Raw genomic sequence first — 21540 nt, 5'->3', positions numbered from 1 at the left:
ATTGATTCATAACATTTATTATTGGTTACAAACTGATATACTGAAGAGGCACTATGCTATCTTGTGTGAATGCATGATATATTTCTGATAATGAATGTCATTTTGGGAGGAAAACGATGATTGTTCAGCAATTGATATTGATAGCATGCACCATTTTGTTCACATTTCTGTTGATGGCAAGCTTCCAGGTATTTTGTTAGGTTTAGTTTGTGCTATATTATTAGGCGTCTCTTAGTGTCATAGCAATACCCAATTTTCCTGGCATTGTCCAAGTCTACTTCACACATTGAACTGTTCTTGGTGTGCATGAACATTTCACAACCCAAATACGAAATAACAAATAATATTGTCGTTGTTTACCATTTATTACAACCTGTAACGGCACAAATACTTCTGAAACTGTATCCCATAATTTATCATTGAACAATATTGTGTACGTCTTTTATGCTACTCATTATGCAAATAGAGGTGATCTCTTCTTGCAAAAACTTGTAAGCCCAAGACTATGGAATGACTGAAGAATTACTACTATGCTAAATTATGACCTATTTAACGTTTGGCATAATGAAAAACATATAACCCAATGAGCAACAATAAAGTATATAATATCCACACAAAAACATTTGAAATATGACTATAATATATATCACCTACAAACTAGGTTTACCCATTTCAGTTGGTAGGCGTACGCCAATGTCTTTACTGTATCAAATATTATGCACAAATAACATGTTTTTCACAATTCAATTAAACAGGTCAAATGGAATTGATCACAGACATAGTTAGAGATCACAAAGACTGCTAATATACCCACAAACATGATATTGCTTCAACAACTACTATCGGATTTAGCACTGTAGGATAGGATGCTGCAAATTAAAGAAGATTTGAAAGATCTCAAAGCCAGACGCACTGTACTCGGGTGTAGAACATAACTATTACTGCATTCAAATTCTTCAATTGATTGTAAACTTAATTATGTCAACACCTTCAACGTTGGGACCTCCAACATATGCCTACCAACATTGTGGCGCAATTTTATGGTATGAGAAACTGACAGACAAAAGTAAAAATACAGGTCAACCACAATTCACATTTTGTTGTATGGAAGGCCGAGTTCAGCTGTCATTACCGAGTCAACCTCCAATATACCTCAAAATTTATAATGGGAATAACTTTTAGAAAGAATATTTGACTGTATAACTCCATGTTAACATTTACATCATTGGGAGACCAAGTAGACAAAGCAGTCAACCGTGCAAAAGGACATTACATATTCATGATAAGTGGTCAAAATTATCATCACATTGGCTCTCTATTACCCCAACCTGGTAAAAGCCCTCAATTTGCCCAGCTATATATATGATATTAAAAATGAGATCAACAATAAAATTAATAGTATGAGCCATGAGAAAGTTGAACCACAAATTGTACGGGGAATATCTTAAATGCTTGATGAGCGTAATATTTTGGTCAAATCATTCCGAAAGGAAAGGGATCGATATCGAGAACAACTAAATTCTGTATTTCACATGCGCCTCCTATCAGAAAGAAGCAACGATTGTCGACAATACAATATACCAACAACTTCAAAAGTGGTAGAATTAATAATTGGTGAACTTACAGAAGCTAACTTTTAGCGCGATGTTATTGTAGAACATCGTAAAAATAGTATGCAAAGAATCACGGATTTACACCCATCTTTCATGGTCATGATTTACCCATTTTATATTTTTTTTTTGATCAAAACTATAACTTTCATTTCATAAAACCAAAATTTGTACAAGTACAGCATCATTAGCCTAGACAAGCTACTCTTACAATCAATCATGCTAGTTTCAATAAACTAATACAAAGATAAAAACAAGAAACTTGATAATCTTCAAAAGGGAGCTTGGCAGCATCTGTAAGCATTTCCTCCATGTTGAATTGTTTCTTCCTCTAACATGTAGGTGTGCAACATTATATCTTTAATGATCTGTTCATAAGAGAATGATCCTTTTTGAAAACGAATGTAATTTTTAGCAGTCCACAACATATACACAGCCATCGCAAACACACAACTTGTGATTTCAGCAACACCTCTTCTTTTTGCAATCTGGCTCATCCAATTCACTTTACCTTCCCAGTCTTGTATTTGTCTTTTGTGCCCCAACCATTGGAGCATACAAGTCCATATCTTCTTGGTCACACTACATTCAAAGAATAAATGCGAGAATGTTTCTAAGTGTTGGCTACAGAAGACACAATCAGGGGGAGTAATTCCAAATTTCTGCAATCTCTCAATTGTTGCTAGTCGTTTCTGTATAGCCAACCATAGAATGAATTTTATCTAGGATGTATCTTTGGATGTAATGCAAGATGTTTCCAGGCTACTTTGGGATGAATCGGTATTAAATTTACATACATCTTCCGGATTGAAAATCCATCCCCAAGTTGGCTTTAACAAGTAGTTGTTGGATTTTCCCGTGGCTTCCAAGTCTGTTTATTAACTGATCTCTAGATTCCAGTACCTTCCTCACAACCCAGGAAGCACTTTTTGGAATTCGGATTTGAGCAATATCACCCTGCTTTATATAGTAGCAATGCACGCATTGGACCCAAAGACAATCCTTCCTCCTATTGATATCCCATAGAAACTTTAGGATAGCAGCAGAGTTCCTGGTGCAAAGATTCATAACATCACCTGCAGACCCTGGCAAACATATATTATTCCAAGAAACCAATGCTCTCTTTGATATTGACACAGCACCTGTCCATAGGAAGGTTCTACATAGTTGCTCTATTACCTTCATGACTTTCTCTGGGATGAGAAAAATCTGAGCCCAATAAGACTGAAACCCAAATAATACAACTTTAATCAGTTGTAGTATTCCAGCATATGACAAAAGTTTAGCAGACCAGCATGTGATTTTTGTTGTTATCTTCTCAATAAGGGGAAAATAAGCACTAGCTCCCAATTTTTTAGAGGCTAAAGGCACCCCCAAGTATCTAAAAGGCAAGGTTCCCAAACTGAACCCCAAAGTATCTACAATCTCTTGTTTAGTATGATCAGATACTCCAGCAATATATAGAGAGAGCTTTTACCATTATTAGCTTGCAGTCCTGATGCCTCAAAGAACAGCATTTAACAATATGATAGATATTAAATCTGCCCTGCAGTACATCAATAAATCGTCAGCAAAACATATGTGAATACTGTTCATTCTTTCACACCTAGGGTGATAGTTAGAGTCTGCATTATGTTCCAGTTGGTTGAGTTCCCTTCCAAGATATTTCATAGCCAAGACAAAAAGGTAGGGATACATAGGATCTCCTTGTCTGATGCCCCTTTGAGCTGGGAAAGGAGCAGAAAGACCCCCATTCAGTAGCAAAGAATATGAGACTGTGGACACACATATCATTATCCAGTGAACAAACTTTGCAGGGAATCCCAAATCACTTAAAAGCTTTTCTAAAAATGCCCACTCCAAAGTGTCATAAGCCTTTCGCAGATCTACTTTAAGGACAAATCTAGGGGATATCCACCTCCTGGTATAATTTTTGAAATCTCATGACTGACCAGGATGTTATCCACTATACTCCTACCTTCAACAAAAGCTGATTGAGCTTTGCCAACCAAATCAGGGATCAAAGGTTTTATTCTCCTTGTAAGAACTTTAGATATAATTTTGTACAAAATGGTACAACAAGCAATAGGCCTGTCTTTAACCTTTGTAGGAGCAGGTATCTTTGAGACCAATGTCACATCTGTGGTATTTATAGCTGCATACAGATGTCCAGTATGGAAGAAATGTTTAACATGTGCAATAACATCTCTATGAACTAATTCACAGTTTTTAGTAAAGAATTCAATCGGAAATCCATCAACTCCAGGGGCTTTATCTTTGGGCATATCTTTGATGGCCTCCAATATCTCTACTGTGGTGAAATTTTTAGGAGTTCTCTCTGTTGCAAGATAGAAAGACATACTCCTTTCCTAACCACTTCAGTATTCACTCCTCTTAGCTCAGTAGCTTTTGTCCCCATCAGTCCCTTGGATACACCAATAAAATCCTCCTTTATCTGCCTAGGATCAGTCAATTTTATCCCTGCATCAGTATGAATGGATGAGATGGAATTATGGCTGGAGCTGATCTTCCATTGGGCATGAAAGTACTTAGTGTTAGCATCCCCATGATCTATCCAAATTGCTCGAGCCTTTTGTCTAAGTGCAATATCTTCAATATTACTCCACTTCTCAATCTCTAGTAAAATTTGCTTCTCCTGCTCTATGGTACTATGATCTAGATTGCTAGTTTGTAAAAATGTTTGCAAGATTCCAAGTTTTACCCTCAATGCTTTCAGTTTTTGTTCATAGGAAGCCATAAATGCATTCATGTCCTTGCATTGCATTTTAAATTGCTTAAGTTTCCTCCAAACTTTCATCATAGTGCACTCCCTATCACTACCTCCCCATGCATTTTTTAGAGTATCCGAGAAATCAGAGTGCTCCAGCATATTGGTATAGAATCTGAATGGTCTGGGATGGATATTTGGCTGCTTCTTACACTTTATCAAGATAGGAGAATGGTCAGATATCGAGGGGTTTAGAAATTCAGCTTCTACATGTCACATTGCTGTAACCAATGTATATTCCGAAATGCCCAGTCAATCTTGCTATAGACCCTATTCTCCTTAACCTGCATATTGCACCAAGTGAAATGCCATCCAGTAGCCCTGATTTTTGTTAGTTGCAGGTGATCAATTGCACTTTGCCCTAAATCTCCTGCATTGATACTGGGGACCCAACCTATCTTCTGACCCCAAGACACTATTAAAATCACCACTTAAAATCCAAGGAATTTGTTGTTGAAGAGTACTTTTCATTATATCATGCCATAATCCCTCTTTTTCTGCATCTCATTCCTAGCATAAACAATAGTAACATACAAGCTAATCTGCACTCCCGGATCTTCAACCAGACAATGGATATATTGTTCATGGACTTCAAGGATATGTACCTTCAAGTGTGCCTTCCACAGCAGCCAAATCCTTCCATTGCTATCACCATTATAATTATGCACAGCCTGCCAAGCTTGAGCTATTTTCCTTGTTATTGAGGGTGCTTTATGCTATTTTAGCCTTGTTTCAAGACGACTAAATAAATCTATTCTATGTTTATTCAGAAAAAGTTTAACTTCCTTCTGTTTGTAGCCTTTGTTAAGGCCTCTAATGTTCCATGTAGAGATGATCATGTAGGTAGGAATGCCATGTAGTTGCCAGCACTTTTCTCCATTTGCATCTGATTGTCCAATTCAGTGCCATCCTCAACATGTTGTTTTCCACTCCTTTGTCCAGGGTCCGGTGCAAGAGGTGGTTTGATACCTCATGTTCCTTCTCACATTCAGGATCTTGTTGTAGCAGCTCGTGATTTTTAACTTGAATAGGTATCCATTTAGCAATCATTCTTTTTCTGTCTGTTTTCCTCTTGCCTTTGTCACGCTTCAGTGTATTCACTACTTGATGTATGTTAGTGTCACCTTCATTCGGAGTCTCATTTTACCAACATTCATCTTCCATATGTACTAATCAGTGGTCGAAAAATTTGGGTCTCCACTCATGCTCAATGGATTGGTTCCAAGGTCCAGAGGAGGTTTCAATTACGATTTCATCTGGCAAAGTCTTCGAAATATTCACCTCAATCAGGATCCTTGCGTAGGAAATCTTCTCAGCCATGGCAGTATATCCATCTGTATACAACGGTTTCCCAATTGCACCAGCAATCTTACTCAGTGCCTTTGCAGACCAATATCCAACAGATAAACTGGGAAGTTTAACCCAAATTGGGATTTGACTAAGCATATCACTATCAAATTCAAAATCTAGTTCCCAATTTTTCAAAATCAGAGGTTTATTCCCATAGAAATAAGGTCGGCTTGCAATACATTCTCCTTCTCAGCAATTGTATGAAACTTAAAGATAATAGTACCCATCATCATGATATAGCACTTTTGGTACCTTAACAAAAACCCCAAACCTTCTTTGCATACTCTGTCAATTGCTCTTCATATGGGTTATCCCCACATTTCCAATTAAAGTTGTTTCCCATTCTTTAACTTGCAAACAAATATCCTCTTGCTCTATTTGAAGTGTAATAACACCTTCCTTAATCGTAGGAGGAATGAAATTTAGGAGCTTACCATACTGCGATTTCCTCGAGCAGGTTCCATCATAGCTGGGGTAGGATGGGTAGACGTGCCATCATCAGAGAAATATAGTCATCTCTTCGGAGTGTCCTTCCCAACTACATTTTCCACATGAATCATATCTTCCAAGCTGCTATCATCAGTTTCTCAACAATAACACAAGATTTTGGGGGTAAAACATTCCCAAATGTGAGAGGCGTGAGCTGCTGCTCCTTCCCTGAAAAGGTGTAACTATTTTGGGTGGTTGTGTATGCGGTTGTTGCCGTCGGCGAGCCGTTTGGAAACACTTTCCGGTCACAATTGCTGCCTTGCTACTGTGCGCCGAGAGCACTTAAATTTTATTGTGCGCCCACTTTTTTCCTCTCTACTTTAGTAATTTCATGACTTACCCATTAATACACCCATATGGTGAAAATAGATATAGGCTTGGAATTTAGTCGGGATGTACTAACAAATTGAGCATGAGGCAATATTATTGCTTCCGAATACAACAATGGACAAAAGAGGGACACACTCTTCGACAAGTTGGAAGGTTTTGCAGCAATACATTGTGGATAATTATATGGAAATTGAAGAAGAAAGATTTTGGTATATCCGAAATAATTAAACAAAAGTCGCACAAATTTATTTGGCGGTTGATGGATACTATTGTTCGGAGAGATTCTGATTGTTTTAAGTTTTAGTGTTTTAAAAAAAGGGGGAGCACAAAAGATTGAAATGTCTCTCAATTATTTATTAATTATAATAGGGCTTTAAATAGCAAACTTGATAACATAATCGGCAGAAAATGTTCATAACAAGAGTTTAAAAAGCCTAAATAATCTCAACAATTAAGATAACCTAACAAATATTTAAAATTCAAATTCATTCTAAAACTAGGTAGCTTATTATTTTTTAAAAATGATTGCAGTAACTAAAAGAAAACTCAACACTCCTCTTTTGCTTTTGATACTACAATTAAAAAAATTTGTTTATACCTCGATTTCTGCTTCTACAACTTGTGCTTGAAGATTGTTCTTAAGCTTTCAAACTTTTGTGACATGACCAACTTGTTTGCAATTTCCACATATTGCATTCGGTGTCCATCAATAAATTTTTTCCAAGTGTGTTTTTCTTTTGAAGTATTTGCAAAGAGGATAATTATCTTTTTTTTTTCTGTTTTGTGCATAAAATGCACCGTAAGTATTATTATCTTGCCTGAAGGCTCTTCTTTGTTCTTGTGCTTGAAGAACACTTATTAGTTCTTCAATAGAAATAGTAGAGAGCTATTAGACTCTTCCAAAGATGAAATTTTAAATTCGCATCTCTCTGGAATCGTGACAAGAATTTTTTCTACTATTATGTCATCTTTGAAATCAAGCAACCTAATTTTATTAACGATAAAAGAAATCTTGTCAAAATACTTGACAATAGTTTCATTCTCTTGCCCCCTTAGAGATTCGAATTCTCTTTTCACATTAAAAATATTAATTTGTCCGACTCAGTCACTTCCTTGATATTCCTTTTTTAATTATCTCAAGCTTTTTTTGCCGTCTCACAAGCAATGATTTTTTGAACAAAATAAATACGCAACTGCATTTTGAATTACAGTTTTGGCTTTGACTTTTTTGATTTTTTCATCCGAATGAGCTTTAATTTGAGCAAGTAGGATTTGCAAGGAGATGTTATAAGGGTATATCTTCTATTATAACTTTCCACAGATCATATGTTTGCAGATATGATTTCTCATTTTCACTGACCAAATCTGATAGTTTTCACCAATGAAATTTTTTCGAAGCATTCAAAGAGAGACTGTTGTTTTCCATTATTTGGTTTAAAATAATTTAGAAAAGCATGTGCGTTGAAAAAAGCAGGGCAGGAATAAAGTAGCCTTGATGGGTTAAAATGGGTAGCTCTAATGCGTTAAAAAGGTAGCTGTTAGGGTTGATAATGTATGACAGTTCTTTTGAAGATTTCACAAATCTCTTAAGATCAATGAAGCTTTTTATACCACTGTTAGTGTTTTTGAAAAAATGGACCGCACAAAAGATTGCATCTCTCTCAATTTTTTATTAATCAAAATAGGAATTTAGATAGCCAACTTGATAACATAATCTGCAGAAAATCTTCATAACAAGAATTTAAAAAAACTAAATAACCTCAAAAAATAAAATAACCTAACAAATATTTAAAATTCAAATTCATCTTAAAACTAGGTAGGTTATTATTTTTAAAAAATGGCTACAATAACTAAAAGCAAACTCAACATTAGGGTTAGAAAAACAATCATACTACCTTCGTCGGGCATTGGTGGACCACGATACAGGACACCAAATTCTCAAGATGCAATGTCAATATGCAGGTGGGCTGGTTACCCAGATTTGTTCCTGACTTTCATTTGCAACCCAAAATGGCCGGAAATAAACCAAATGCAATGCTTGATGTCACAAAAAAAAAAGAGAAGGATGCTAGCCGGGTGGACATCATATGTAGAGTTTTCCAGATTAAGTTGTTTCAGGTATTGCAACATCTTAAAAAGCAAAATCCCTTTGGAAAATTTGTTGCATGTAAGTACAATGTATTACATATTTTAAATTACATTCCACTATAGTTGTGCAATACCCAGACTCAACAACATAGTGTTACAATAACAAAGACTATGCATTCCATTATACACGCAGATTACTTTAATAAACAATCGTCCAAATCATTGAACACCACAACTTTATATGCAGGAATATATAGAATTGAGATCTAGAAAGAGGATTATCACATGCTCACATACTGCTCTTCCTGCATGAAATATTAAAAACCACGTCGGGAGATCATATTAACAGAATAATATCATTAGAAATCCATGATGTTGCAGAAGACCTAACTGGCTATAATGCAGTCAAAATTTTATGATTCATGGACCATATGGAGACTTGAAATGAAATACCCATGTATGAAACAAAGAAAGTGCACAAAACATTTCCAAAATAAATACAATGAAGTTATAAAAAGTGGAGCCTAATTAGACAACAAATATGTAGTTCCATACAACAGGAACTTGCTTGTCTGATTTGATGCACATATAATTGTTGAAGCATGAAATTACTAAAGGTCTGTGAAAAACCTATTTAAGTATGTTCATCAAGGGTATGATAGAGCAACAACAATAATAGAAAATACAGAAAGTACAATAGACAATGATGAGATTAAAAAATACCTAGACTGCAGATATATATTGGCTACAAAAGCTTGTTGGAGGATTTTTCAATTTGACATACATCACAGGAACCAGCTGTTGAGCAGTCACCTTAAAATTTAAAAGGACAAAACACTATAATATTTGAAGAATCAAGCCGAGTTGCATGCGTTGTGAGAAGACCTAATATAAAAAAAAACTAAATCCATAGACTGATTTGAGACAAACAAAGAAAGTGTGGATGCTAGAGAGATGACATATTCAGATTTTCCAAAAGGATGGGTATGTAATGCTAAGAAAATGGACCATGAGGCAGAAGGGAAGAACAATTGGGAGAATTGAGGCAGAAGGGAAGAGCAATTGGGAGAATCGACTTTGCCCACCTAGCCAGTGGAGAATGTTTATAGATGCGCATGCTGCTTAATTTTGACAAATGGTGCACTTCCTTCAAAGCATGAGAACGGTCATTGGAGTAGAGCATAAAATCTATTGACAGGCCTGCTACGCATTAGGCTTATTAGATGGTAATAAAGAATGGAGTGACTCCTTGGTGGAGGCTTCAGGTTGGGCCACTGGAAATGAGTTTAGACATCTCTTTGTAACAATTCTTAAGCACTGTCGAATGTCAGATGTAAGACAACTATGGAAGAATAACTATGAATATTATCAGAAAATATAGCAGCAAATCATAGAAAGAGATTGCCCATGAAAGATTTACAATTAAATGATAAGAAAATTGAGGTATACACATTGGTTGAGATTGAAAATATCCTATTAAATATAGGCAAAAGTTTGAAAGACATAGATGGAATGCCCCTTCCAGATTCTTTGTTACTTTGCACTGTAGGCTACCGCCGAATAAATGAGGAGCTCAACTATGACAAAGATCCCCTAAAATAGGAGAATGCAAAATCCTATGCACAATTAAATAGTTGTAAACTCCTGGCTTATAGAAGGCAAATTAATATTCATTCATGGCCATGGTGGTACTCACAACACATTTCAGTGGAATACAATAATTTCACACCTCCGATCACAATAAAAAATTGTTCTCCCCATTGCGACTTCTGGTATAGCAGCATCTTTATTACCAAATGGAAGGACGACACATTCATGGTTTCATATTCCATTGGATGTCACTCCAGAAACAACCTGTGAAATAAAACAAGGGAGCCAACAAGCCGAACATCTGAACAAAATTTCCCTAATTATTTGGGATTTAAACACCAATGGCAAATAAATTATGTTTTGAAGCATTCAGCAAGATCTTGAGGGACATCCTCCGAGACAGACATAAATATAGCTCAGACAAACCTTTTGGGGGCCTAACATTTGTATGTGGTGGAGATTTCGGACAAATAATACTAGTTGTTCCAAAGGGAACTAGTTCTAACATTGTTGACACAACCCTGAACTCCTCTCACTTGTGGCCCTTTTTCTCAATTTATGAATTGAAGGAGAATATGCGTTTGAGTCATGGTAAAATAATAGGAATTGAGGGGGCAAAAATATCCACATTCATCAAATGCTTGTTTCATGTTGGAGAGGGATCAAATTATGATTCTAGAAATAAGGACATGAGTAATCTGCCGCATGATGTCTGCATTGAACCATCTATCGATCCTATCGGATCAATTGTTGATGTGGTATATCCATCTCTCTAGCAGAAGTACAGTGACCCCGAATACTTGAAAGAAAGAGCAATACTCACACCAAAAAATGAACTGGTGCATGAGTTAAATGATGTAATTATGAAGATGATACTAGGGGAAGTAAGAACATATTATAGTTGTGATAATGTGAGCAAAGCAAGCACGAAAACTGGCGAGGAAGATATATTGTACCCTACTAAATTTCTCAACAACATGCGATTCCCAAGGATACCTAACCATGACATACACTTAAAAGTAGGAATCCCTGTTATGATTCTTAGAAATCTAAAACAAACAGAACGACTTTGCAATGGTATAAGATTAGTCATCACGCATCTTGGTGTTTGGTCTCTTAGCGCAAACATCATTTTAGGTAAGAACATTGGTTCACGTATCACAATTCCAGGAATTATTTTGTCGCCTAACGAATTAAAGTAGTCATTCAAGTTAAACAAGTACGAACTTCCATTGGCCACATGTTACGCTATGAAAATCAATAAAAGCCAAGGACAATCACTAAATCGGGTAGGATTGTATCTACCAAAATAGTTATTCACACATGGACAACTGTACGTAGTTGTATCACGTGTAACAAGGATTAATTGTGCTAAATGAGGATGGTGACACAAAAGACCAAATATCAATTAAAAACATTGTTTACAAAGAAGTCTTTCCAAATGTATGGCCTAGACTCATAGAAAGAGGTGAAGTATTTTTATAAATTTATGTTTTTCCTGTGATATCAGATAATACCATTCAAATATACAATTTCATTACTTCCATTTCACAGTGTCCAACATTTAGATAACTAGAATCAACTAAGGAATCATGATGAAAATGGCAGACAAACAAGGACAGAACAGAAGTTGCGCGCAAACGACGACATCCAGCCTACACAAAATAAAGATCGTCCGGGTAGGATAAATTAAAAAGCCCACAAAGTTTTCAATATAATATAGACAATATTTAAATAATCACGTCCAAATCTTTATTAGAGCAACCAATACAAAGATGTATATTCATGTCATGTCCCGAGCCTAAATCCTGAACATGATCGACACTCGAGAATCATTATTGGCCCGAGAAAACCCTTGGCCTAGATGACTTACTCAGCGGAAGACATAAACACAAGAAGTATAACTCATACACTTAACTTTTAACAACAAAATATTATCCAAAATTGCAACCAAAGTCTTAAACGAATACAAATGAAATGAATAAGACTAAAGAACTATAACTATCTGTATATGAATCCTCTAAAACAAAGAGGTATATTGGGACAGAACCCCCGATCATCCGAACAACTCAAAACCAGGAAGAAATGATAAAAAAAAAAGGGTCATTCGGAATGCAAAGAGGCTCACCAACTACTCTGAGTTTTTATATTTTTATCAACTAGGCACTGGATGTTGATACTGGTTACCTGCGTCTGCATCATTAGACGATGCAGGCCAATTTCCATAAGTACATTGAATGTACAGGTATGCGAGTTGGAATGCAAAACATAATTTAGGCTTGAAAGGATTCTGAAAGATATACTTTACTTGGCTCTTCACAACTCATGAACAACTCAACTCAAGATAAAGCAATAAGACACATTCAACATATATGAAAAGCTTTATAAACAGTACAAGCAACTTAGTTCGTTAAAAAAATGCAATAAAAGTTCAACTTACTCATATCATAAAATAATATAGTTTATGTGGAGATTCTCTAACCAACAACAACCACTATGAGCCTAAGTGATGGTATAGTATCTTACCTCACGCTGCCAAACACCATCCTATACCTTTCTGGGGGTATATAACCTAACTTACTAAATTGATCCACTAGTCTATGCTGAAAGCATTTTAAGGACTCATCTAAAAAGTATGATCATTTACTATCCATGATAGCTACATGATTTATGGAAACTTAAGTTAATATGAACACACATCCCCATATCGGTGCTCAATATTAATCCAAAAATATACTAAGATCCTATGTTCTTAAAACAAACATCTTTCTTTGGTTTGAAATAATTACTCAAATCTTAGCTTAAAATCTCTCTTAGAATCAATGTTCCATTTTCTTGCTCAAATTTGAAAATATTTATAAACTCTTTGGGAATACTTAGTTTCCTTATAGCTTTTTGAGAAGTGAAATCAACTCTTTATTCTTTACTTGACTTGAAACATGAGTCTTAAGCAAGGTTAAAATGTTTGTTAAAAACTTTTGAAAACTTTATAAACTTTGCTTTGACTTGATCTTAACTTCTAGACTTGACTCTTAACTTCTCTTGACTTTGATCTTAACTTTCTTTGAATCGAATTATGGATTCAAAGTTCGTGATCTCATATTTATGGATGATCTCATGATGTTTAAATGTACCTTATAGTGTTGGAATAAACTAGGAAATGTAGGTACATTGTTAAGGAACAAGTATGATAAGGTGGGAAAGAAATGGGGAGAACTTGCGTCCCTAGAGCTTTGAGAGGCGCGGGGCACCAGCCCTCAAAGTTCAAAGATCTATCTATGGTTGTTTGGCTGGCGCGACGCGCCGAATCCCAAAGTTCAAAGGAACTTTTGTGTCGATCTGGTAGGCCCGGCGCGCCAAGCCTTGCCCAGAAAATCCCTGACTTTCCCTTCATTTTTCATCTCTAAACCCTCTAAACTTCAACCGCTTTCCCCCAAACACTTGGAATCACTTATAATCTCAGTGTATGATTGATTCAACCTGATATTCCACCCGGAAACATGAATCAAACCTCAAGAAACTTCAACAACACAACCTATAGGAATTCAAACGAATATCATCAAGAGCTCAACGAATTCACTTTCAAAATAAGCATATTTCACTGAATTAAATCATGATTGGCGCGTGGATGAACTAACCCAACGCTATGTGATCTCACATACCTTGTAGAGATCACCCCCGAGGAAATATACAAGCAAATCATGATGATATTGACGAACCTTGGATGTTCTTCTCCTTTCTTCTCTTTTCTCTTCTTTTTTCTCTTCTCTCAAAACCCTAACTTGTTTTCTAAAAGCGTAAGGTGACTAAGATCAGTTTAGCCCCCAATTAATTACCCAAAAGTAAAATTAGATAATTGGGTAAGGAAAAGACCAACTTACCCCTTCAAAATATGGATTGAACTTTCCTTATTCCAACAATCCAATTTTTAAAGGGAATAACTCACTCATATGAACTCGAAATCACATAAACTTGGCGGTGTTGGAAATATTATTCCAAGAGCTTCCAACCATATATGGAGGTACATCTAACTAATCTTGAGCTAGAATTTATGGTCGTTTGAAGTTGACCAAAAACTCAACTTTTCCTAACTTAAACAAATTTCATGATTTTAATTATTTCCACTTCGAAGCTTATTCCTAGTTATTTAAAATTGCGAGATGCTACAGTTCAGGCGGACAAGTTGTACTTTTCGTATGCAATATATGATTTTGTTAAAATACATAACTTGCAATTGATGCGGAATATTATGTCCTCTTACATTGACATTACATGCTAAATCTGACGTGATACTATTTTACTGCATATGACAATACACTATAGCAATTCTGAGGTACACAACTTCAACAAGTAAGAATTAAGACGACATGAAGTTCCAAATGCACCCAAAATCCACATTGAGCACGTACAGTAAAACGTGTAAAACAACAGAAAGCCAAAAATATAGATGAATTGGTTTATTTACATATACATCATAAATAATACTTTTCACAGGAAAAACAAAAAAAAAACATCCCTGACATGCATAACACTTCAGCATTGTGTATACATTGCAGTACTACCATATGATGCTTAGAAAGATTATGTATAAATTCGAAAATATAAAAAAAAAAGCAAAATATATCACTCACCACTAAATACATTACTAAAAACAATGAAATTACACCCCGGGCGAAGCGCAGGCTCTTTACCTAGTTGCATAGCAAGACTAAACCCAAAAATGACTTATCAAAAGCACTTGAAAATTTGTGGTCAAAAGATATCTAAATATGCATATTCTATTTTAATTGTAGGTTATTTAGGTTTATATTAGACCAAATAAAAATTAGTAAGTGTCTCACTTTTTGTTAACTTTTTTAAAAGAGTCCAGCTAAAAACCAAACACTTTTCAAAAATTATAGACCAAAAGGGTCCCTCTCTAAAAGCATCAATCAAAATGGATACTTTTATCTCATATGTGGGAATATTGTGACAGACAAATTCAAGTCCGTCAACCACCAAAATCCAAAAAATAATATCATACAAAATTTAAAGGTAGTTCACTCACAAATGGGCAACTACATTTTCTTTGCTTAACTTTTCACGTGAAGCTATATCATGTCTCATTTTAAAGTGTTTGGTAAAGTCTTTTTGATACATAAATCATGATTTTCTTATAAAAAATTGAAGTCGACGGGGACAACGATTTCTCTTATGACCTCTTATAAAAAATAAATAGAAAAAAATAAAAGATAAATGAAAAAAATATAAAGTTATAAATCCATATTTATTGTCAAAGAAAGAAATAATTTCACAAACAAAGTTCATAAAAAAATTATAGTTTTTTCATTTGTGGGGAACCTTTAAAATTTGTGTAATATTTGTTTTAGGTTTTAGAGGTGACTGACGGAATTAAATTTGTTTTTGATAATACACCCAAAATTAGCAAAATCTCTATTTTGATATATGCCTTTAAGAAGAATCTCTTTTTATCAATAGTGTTAAAAAATGTCCTGTAACACACCAGAAAATTTTTGAGCTAAGACTCGAACCATCCTTCGTTATGAGTAATATTTTACAAAAGAATTTAATTTTTTTTAGTGTTAAGGTCACTAGATGTACCTTGAGCTCCAAGAAAAACCAAAGAGATAAACATTCAAGTCATTCTAGTTCTTCAAAGTTTTGGGTTAACTTCAAATAACCATAACTCCTACTACAGGATGAGTTATGTGAGTTACAAGATGGAAACTTAAAGTCCTTTGAGTAATTTTTCCAATGCCAAGATACAAGATGGAAAATTAAAGCCCTTTGAGTACTCTTTCCAATGTCACCGAGTTTACTAAATTCTGAGCTTTAAGTAAAACGTTATGACTGATTTACTAAGGATGCTCCGCGATGGCTTCGCGTTATGGAGCCAATATGGACCTCACTATTTACTAAAAAATATTCGGACTCCCAGATCATTTTAGTTATATCTTTAGGGATATTTTATTCCCTAAAAACCCTTAGGTGGTCATCTGAACTTGCCTAAATGTGTAGAAAATAAGTTTTTCTTAAATCAAACCCTCTCATCGACTCCAAAATTCTACGCTCAAAGAATTCAAGACACGCAAAGGCTAGGGTTCTTCATACACGATTTTCCTTCAATTTCTTCAAGAAGATGGTTCTTTCAGGTATGTAAGCTTCCATAGTGTTGAGGTTGTTCACTCACACACCAAATCATGTTAATTTTAGCATTAAATTTGTTCTAGAAAGTTGAAAGTATGATGTTCTTGAAATTGTCTTTAGTTCTTGAGTTTAGATGAGATTATTAAGTTCTTGATGAAACCATGTCGACTTTAAATCTGTATATGTGTAAGTTCCTGAGTACATATAATGGGTATCTGAATCTAAGGAGAAATTGTGAAAAAGAATCGAATTTAGGCGAATAGGGGTTAGAAAAATGAAGAAGGAAAAATTTGGGAGAATATGGCACCTTGATACAACTCACGGACCTACCTTCCCCTTTCACAGAAATTTTCTTCGCATCACGGAGAGGTCACAGACCTCTCTGTCTCAAAGGTTTTTCTTGACGAAATATTAAAATGCATTACCGCATCGCGGACTTGTTTCCACACAGTTATTTCTTGATCCTTTCTCGTGTTTAACTATCTAAAAGCACTCGTAAACATCACGAGATATTTTATATCAAAAATCACAACCTTGAATACATAAATTAAATTCAAGGTAAAAATGAGTGTCAATTTTTTAGAGTTCTTTCAAACATTTTTTGAGAAAGTCCCTTTGGATCTTCTTGAGGAGTCTTCTACAATTGCTTGTGACTTGTTTCAAGACTCGAGCAAGTGAGTTTGTGTATGAAGAGAATGTATTCACGAGTCTACTTTTTCATCATGACATCTTTCATATCATGAACCATAATTATTGCATTCATACACATTCAAGAGAGAGAGTTAAGACTAGAGTAGAAGGAAGCCTTTGAGTTCGATTGTGAATCCTATGAGATCCATTATCGATTTGAGTTAAGTTTTGAGCAAGCAATTATAAGAATGATAAGATTTGTATACATGATTTCCTTATTGAATTTTTACACTTGAGTCGAGTCATCTTGTCTATAACTTCCGCATGAACTCTATTGGTGTAGTACCTTTTAGAAGACTACTATTTTTAAGCTATAATTTTTGAGTATTGAGTTCCTAATCCCCTTTGAGATTATATTTATAATTATGGTACTATTACATGTTACTCATGAAATCCTTAAGTTGAATTTTTCATGCTAATGATTCCTAATGAACCCTATAAGTCGAGAAGTCTAGAGATGAGAAGTATCTTTCACTCATTGAGTTGAGTAGCTATTGATCATAATTATGCATGAACCCTCTGAGTTGAGTGTCACATCCGGGGAGCACCCTTTAGAAGTAACATGGCGTACTTGACCTCTCGGAGGTCTTATACAAACCCATAGTTATCATTCATCGCATTGTCATAGTAAATTTAGCGAAAAATTTAAAACTTTTCATAGCACATCATATGCTAGAAACTTCACTTCATATATATAAAATATCATAAGTACATATTTAGACCTTAAATCTCTTTTCCATCCTAGACACGAATTCATAAGAGTACAATAGGGACACGACCCTTACTACATAATCATAAGTATACAATTTATAAAACTTTACAGTAAACCATAAGTTGACATAGGACATCCTTGAATCTTAAGGAATCCTTTTACTTGAGTTTGGGAAACACATAAAAGCTCCTCAATCATAGAGACATCCTTTAAGCATCCATAACCTACACTTTGTGTAAAAAGTAGAGAAGAATGGAGTCTGTACAAGAATGCACTAAGTATGACAATCATGCAAAAACATGCATTTAAAAGGGACATTTTATTAGATTATATCACTTGCTAGATCCCATGGGACAACATAGTTATGGAACTTGGAGGCATCATGGAAACATCAACTCTAAAACCCTTTTAGGGTCATGACTAGATTTTCTTACATTGTGTGTGTACATACTTGTGAGCAAACCTTTTACATAACACCTTTAGACCACACATGTTCATAATTTACTTCATTCATTCACAAGTGTATATAGAAACCAAACGTAGGAACTATCCTATCAAGGTACACACGTGCAATGCATAAACAAGGTCCCATACCATTGCCCATAGTAGTACACCTATCAAGTCATCCTAGTTATATGGAATACATAACATACTTCACATACCTTTACCTTACATGCATAGTAGTATACATCTAGTGAATATGAGAACAACATTTCATTAGACACTATGAACCTTTACTACATTATAAGTATGCATATGTAGAGTGAGGGTGTGTGTACATTGGTCAATATGATCACACAATGGCTACCAAAAACACATTTAGGCAACCACACTCTTAGGACCATAATTCACACCCGAACATAGACCACACAACACATAATAACATAGAATGCAAGCCAACTTCATATTACACTTAAGTCTCCTAACTTTTGCTATTCATGCATTCACATAGAGGTATATGGGTAGGGAGCATCATTCCTTAATATTTCATTAATGGAATCACCTAAACATAACCCTAACATAATCATTCTCATGCTCATAACAATAGTAACATAACCTAGATTCACGATTAGAGTAGAAAACTAGGCACAAGTTACACATAAGGTGATCATCATAACTACACATTCATATATTCATAAACTTTCCTTCAAAGTCATTGTCAATAAATATATAATGACAATAAAGTAAACACCGTCACTATAAGTGGACCATACCATGCAATGTCATACAAGGCTTCATCAACTTCAATAATATAGCAAAGTTGAGAAGTAGAAGAGTGGAGCAAACCTTACCAATCCTTTAGCCTTTGGTCATCATTGACCATTACTATTCTTTCATCAACAATTCAAATATAAGGCAGTAGATAAATCACAATAATCATATATGAAGTCATGCATAAGCTACTACAAGGCCAAGCTACAAACTAGTACAACACATCATTAACATACTTGAATGTAAAAGGACATATACCATTAACAAATTTCACTTGCATGGATCATAAACCATAATATAAATCTAGGGATGTCACTAATCATACACTTAACATAATGAAAACATGATTAAAGCCCTAAAAGATCAAGATACCAACATAGGCACTAAACTATCCATTCAAGAGAGTAGAGGAAATAGGCAATGCTACTAATTCCCTAAAGCCTTGATAATCAATAATATTTTAACAATAATGTTCATGTTAGGAAGTAATTAAAGAGATCATTACTCACAAGAATCATGCTTCATCTAACCTAAAACCGAGATCACAACACATGCATAGTATTATAAATTGATAGACTAGAAGAACCTAGATCAGTTCATGTCAATCCTTCTTTACTTTGATCATACGAGATTTATATACATAATTCAACCATGATATCAACCTAAGGCAGTAGCTACAATGTTTTTTCAATAATCAAAATCCTACCACCATTGTCATATAGTCGAGATTACAGTAAGCATCCTATATTAGGAATCCATGGAAGATAGAAGAACACAGCCTAATCAAACCTTGAAGCACATGGATCACTTATCTACAATTAATCAATGACATCCAAGTAAGGCGACAGATACAATTATCCCTACAAAATCGAATACCACATTCATGCATAATAGAGGGAAGCTTACAGTGAATGTCATACTTAACAATAATTAAGAAGTAGAGCTCAAGTTCTTCAAGAATTATTCCATATTGATTCAGTATCACATAATTCATCATAAATACACGTAATAGGCAGTATATACAAGTAATTCAACAAACTAGAATCACAATTCAATCGATATATATTCAAGATCACAAAAGCCCATACTTAGGCTAAAATGATGGTTTTGAAGGGAGCATGGGTTGGGAGCATGGGTTCATCATGTTATTGGATTAAAATTCACGTTACAATCAACATGTTAACTTCAAATCATCATTAGGAAGATACTAAAAAAGTTTTGAGAAAGAACCCATGGCTAGATTGAAGAAGGAGAGATTTGATCATATTATCTCTTTGAAAACTTTGAGAAGAACTCTCCAAGTGAAAGGTTTCTTAGAGATGAAGTATCACCATAACTTTATCTAGATGAAAAACTCTAAAACTTGATGAAGAATCCATCGAAATCTAAGATCCAAGTTGTTCTTGAGCATTACCTTCAATGGAGGTTTCTAGAGAGAATTGGTTTTGGAGGGAAAGTCTATTTTGAGTGAATTGGATTGGGAATGGGTTGATCACGTTTTTGATCCCTTAAATACACCCAAAAATAACTAATCAAACCTAGTAGGGTCAGTTTAGGATGTGGGGTGAATTAGCAGTCGCAAGGCAGCAGGTGCAGGCCACCATCGACGGCCAGTAGGTCCATCAATGGGCCGTCTGTGGCTTCTGTCGATGGGGTCTTGGGCTGTTGTTTGTTTGACACTTAGCCAGTCTAAGTGACCATTGAATACACCCCCATTTAAGGGCTGTTTGTCAACAAACGGGCGTTGTTTGATTCAGTCGATTGACACTGCCAAGGCAGTGTCTCTACAACCCTTGGGTCCTTCTTGTGGGCCTTTTTGTGGGGCCCTTGAGAGGTTGTACATTGAGCATTCTTGAAATGAGGAGTATCATTGAAGTTCTTGAATTCCAAGTATTGATTTCTATCTATGGTTATTGAAAATCTTGCATTGAGTCATTCATGTCCATAATTTGGCATGAAACATATTTAAGAAGTCTTTTACAAATGTTTAACTTTTCTTTGGGACTTAAGATTTGAGTTGAGTAAAGAGTAAGAGTAAAGTTCATTTCTTTAAAGATTGTATGGGAACTAAGTATTCCCAAGAGTAAATTTTTCACATTTAAGATGAGAAGAAACTAAGATTTCTAAAAGAGTTTTGAGCAGTTTGAGTACCATCTCTTTTAAGAGATAGATTTTTGAGTAATTATCTCAAACCACAGGAAAAGTTATATTTCATATGAGCTAGTATATTTTGGGAGTACCGTTGAACATTGATATGAGGGAGAGCTTTGATAACTCACAACCCCCATAAACTGTGTATTTATCATGAGTAGAAAGGGATCATATATTTTAGACGACTTTGTAGTGATTTTTAGTATTGACTAGTAGATCCACTTTCTTACGACGTTCTATATTACGACAAAGTATATGATAGTTCTGGCAGTGTGAGCAAGACATTGTATCATCATGTAGGCTCATAATGGTCGTTGTCGGTTAGAGAAACTCCAAAAAAATTTATATTATATTTTATTATCATGACCCCGACTACCATGATT

The 21540-nt window shown here is 35.0% G+C and overlaps 1 protein-coding gene across 1 annotated transcript; it reads right to left on the bottom strand.

Annotated features, from left to right (window-relative positions):
- Positions 1 to 3918: 3918 nt before the first annotated feature.
- LOC107025002 lies at positions 3919 to 5448 on the bottom strand. Its single transcript, XM_015225890.1, has 3 exons — positions 5368 to 5448; positions 5004 to 5043; positions 3919 to 4604 (listed from the first exon to the last, which is right to left on the bottom strand). Exons 1-3 carry the CDS (start codon positions 5446 to 5448, stop codon positions 3919 to 3921), a joined length of 807 nt encoding a protein of 268 aa, XP_015081376.1.
- Positions 5449 to 21540: the final 16092 nt, after the last annotated feature.

This window comes from Solanum pennellii, chromosome 7 (genome assembly GCF_001406875.1).
Source record: "Solanum pennellii chromosome 7, SPENNV200".
Classification (NCBI taxonomy): domain Eukaryota; kingdom Viridiplantae; phylum Streptophyta; class Magnoliopsida; order Solanales; family Solanaceae; genus Solanum; species Solanum pennellii.
Note: the sequence above shows the minus strand (reverse complement) of the source record. Positions and strands in the feature narration are given on the sequence as shown.

Coding starts and splice junctions, on each gene's coding strand:
- LOC107025002 (XM_015225890.1), bottom strand. CDS start 5,448: ATGATTGCTAAATGGATACCTATTCAAGTTAAAAATCACGAGCTGCTA. Junction 5,044..5,367: donor AATGTGAGAAGGAACATGAG/GTATCAAACCAC, acceptor TAATGGTGATAG/CAATGGAAGGATTTGGCTGC. Junction 4,605..5,003: donor TGTGGAAGGCACACTTGAAG/GTACATATCCTT, acceptor TGTGACATGTAG/AAGCTGAATTTCTAAACCCC.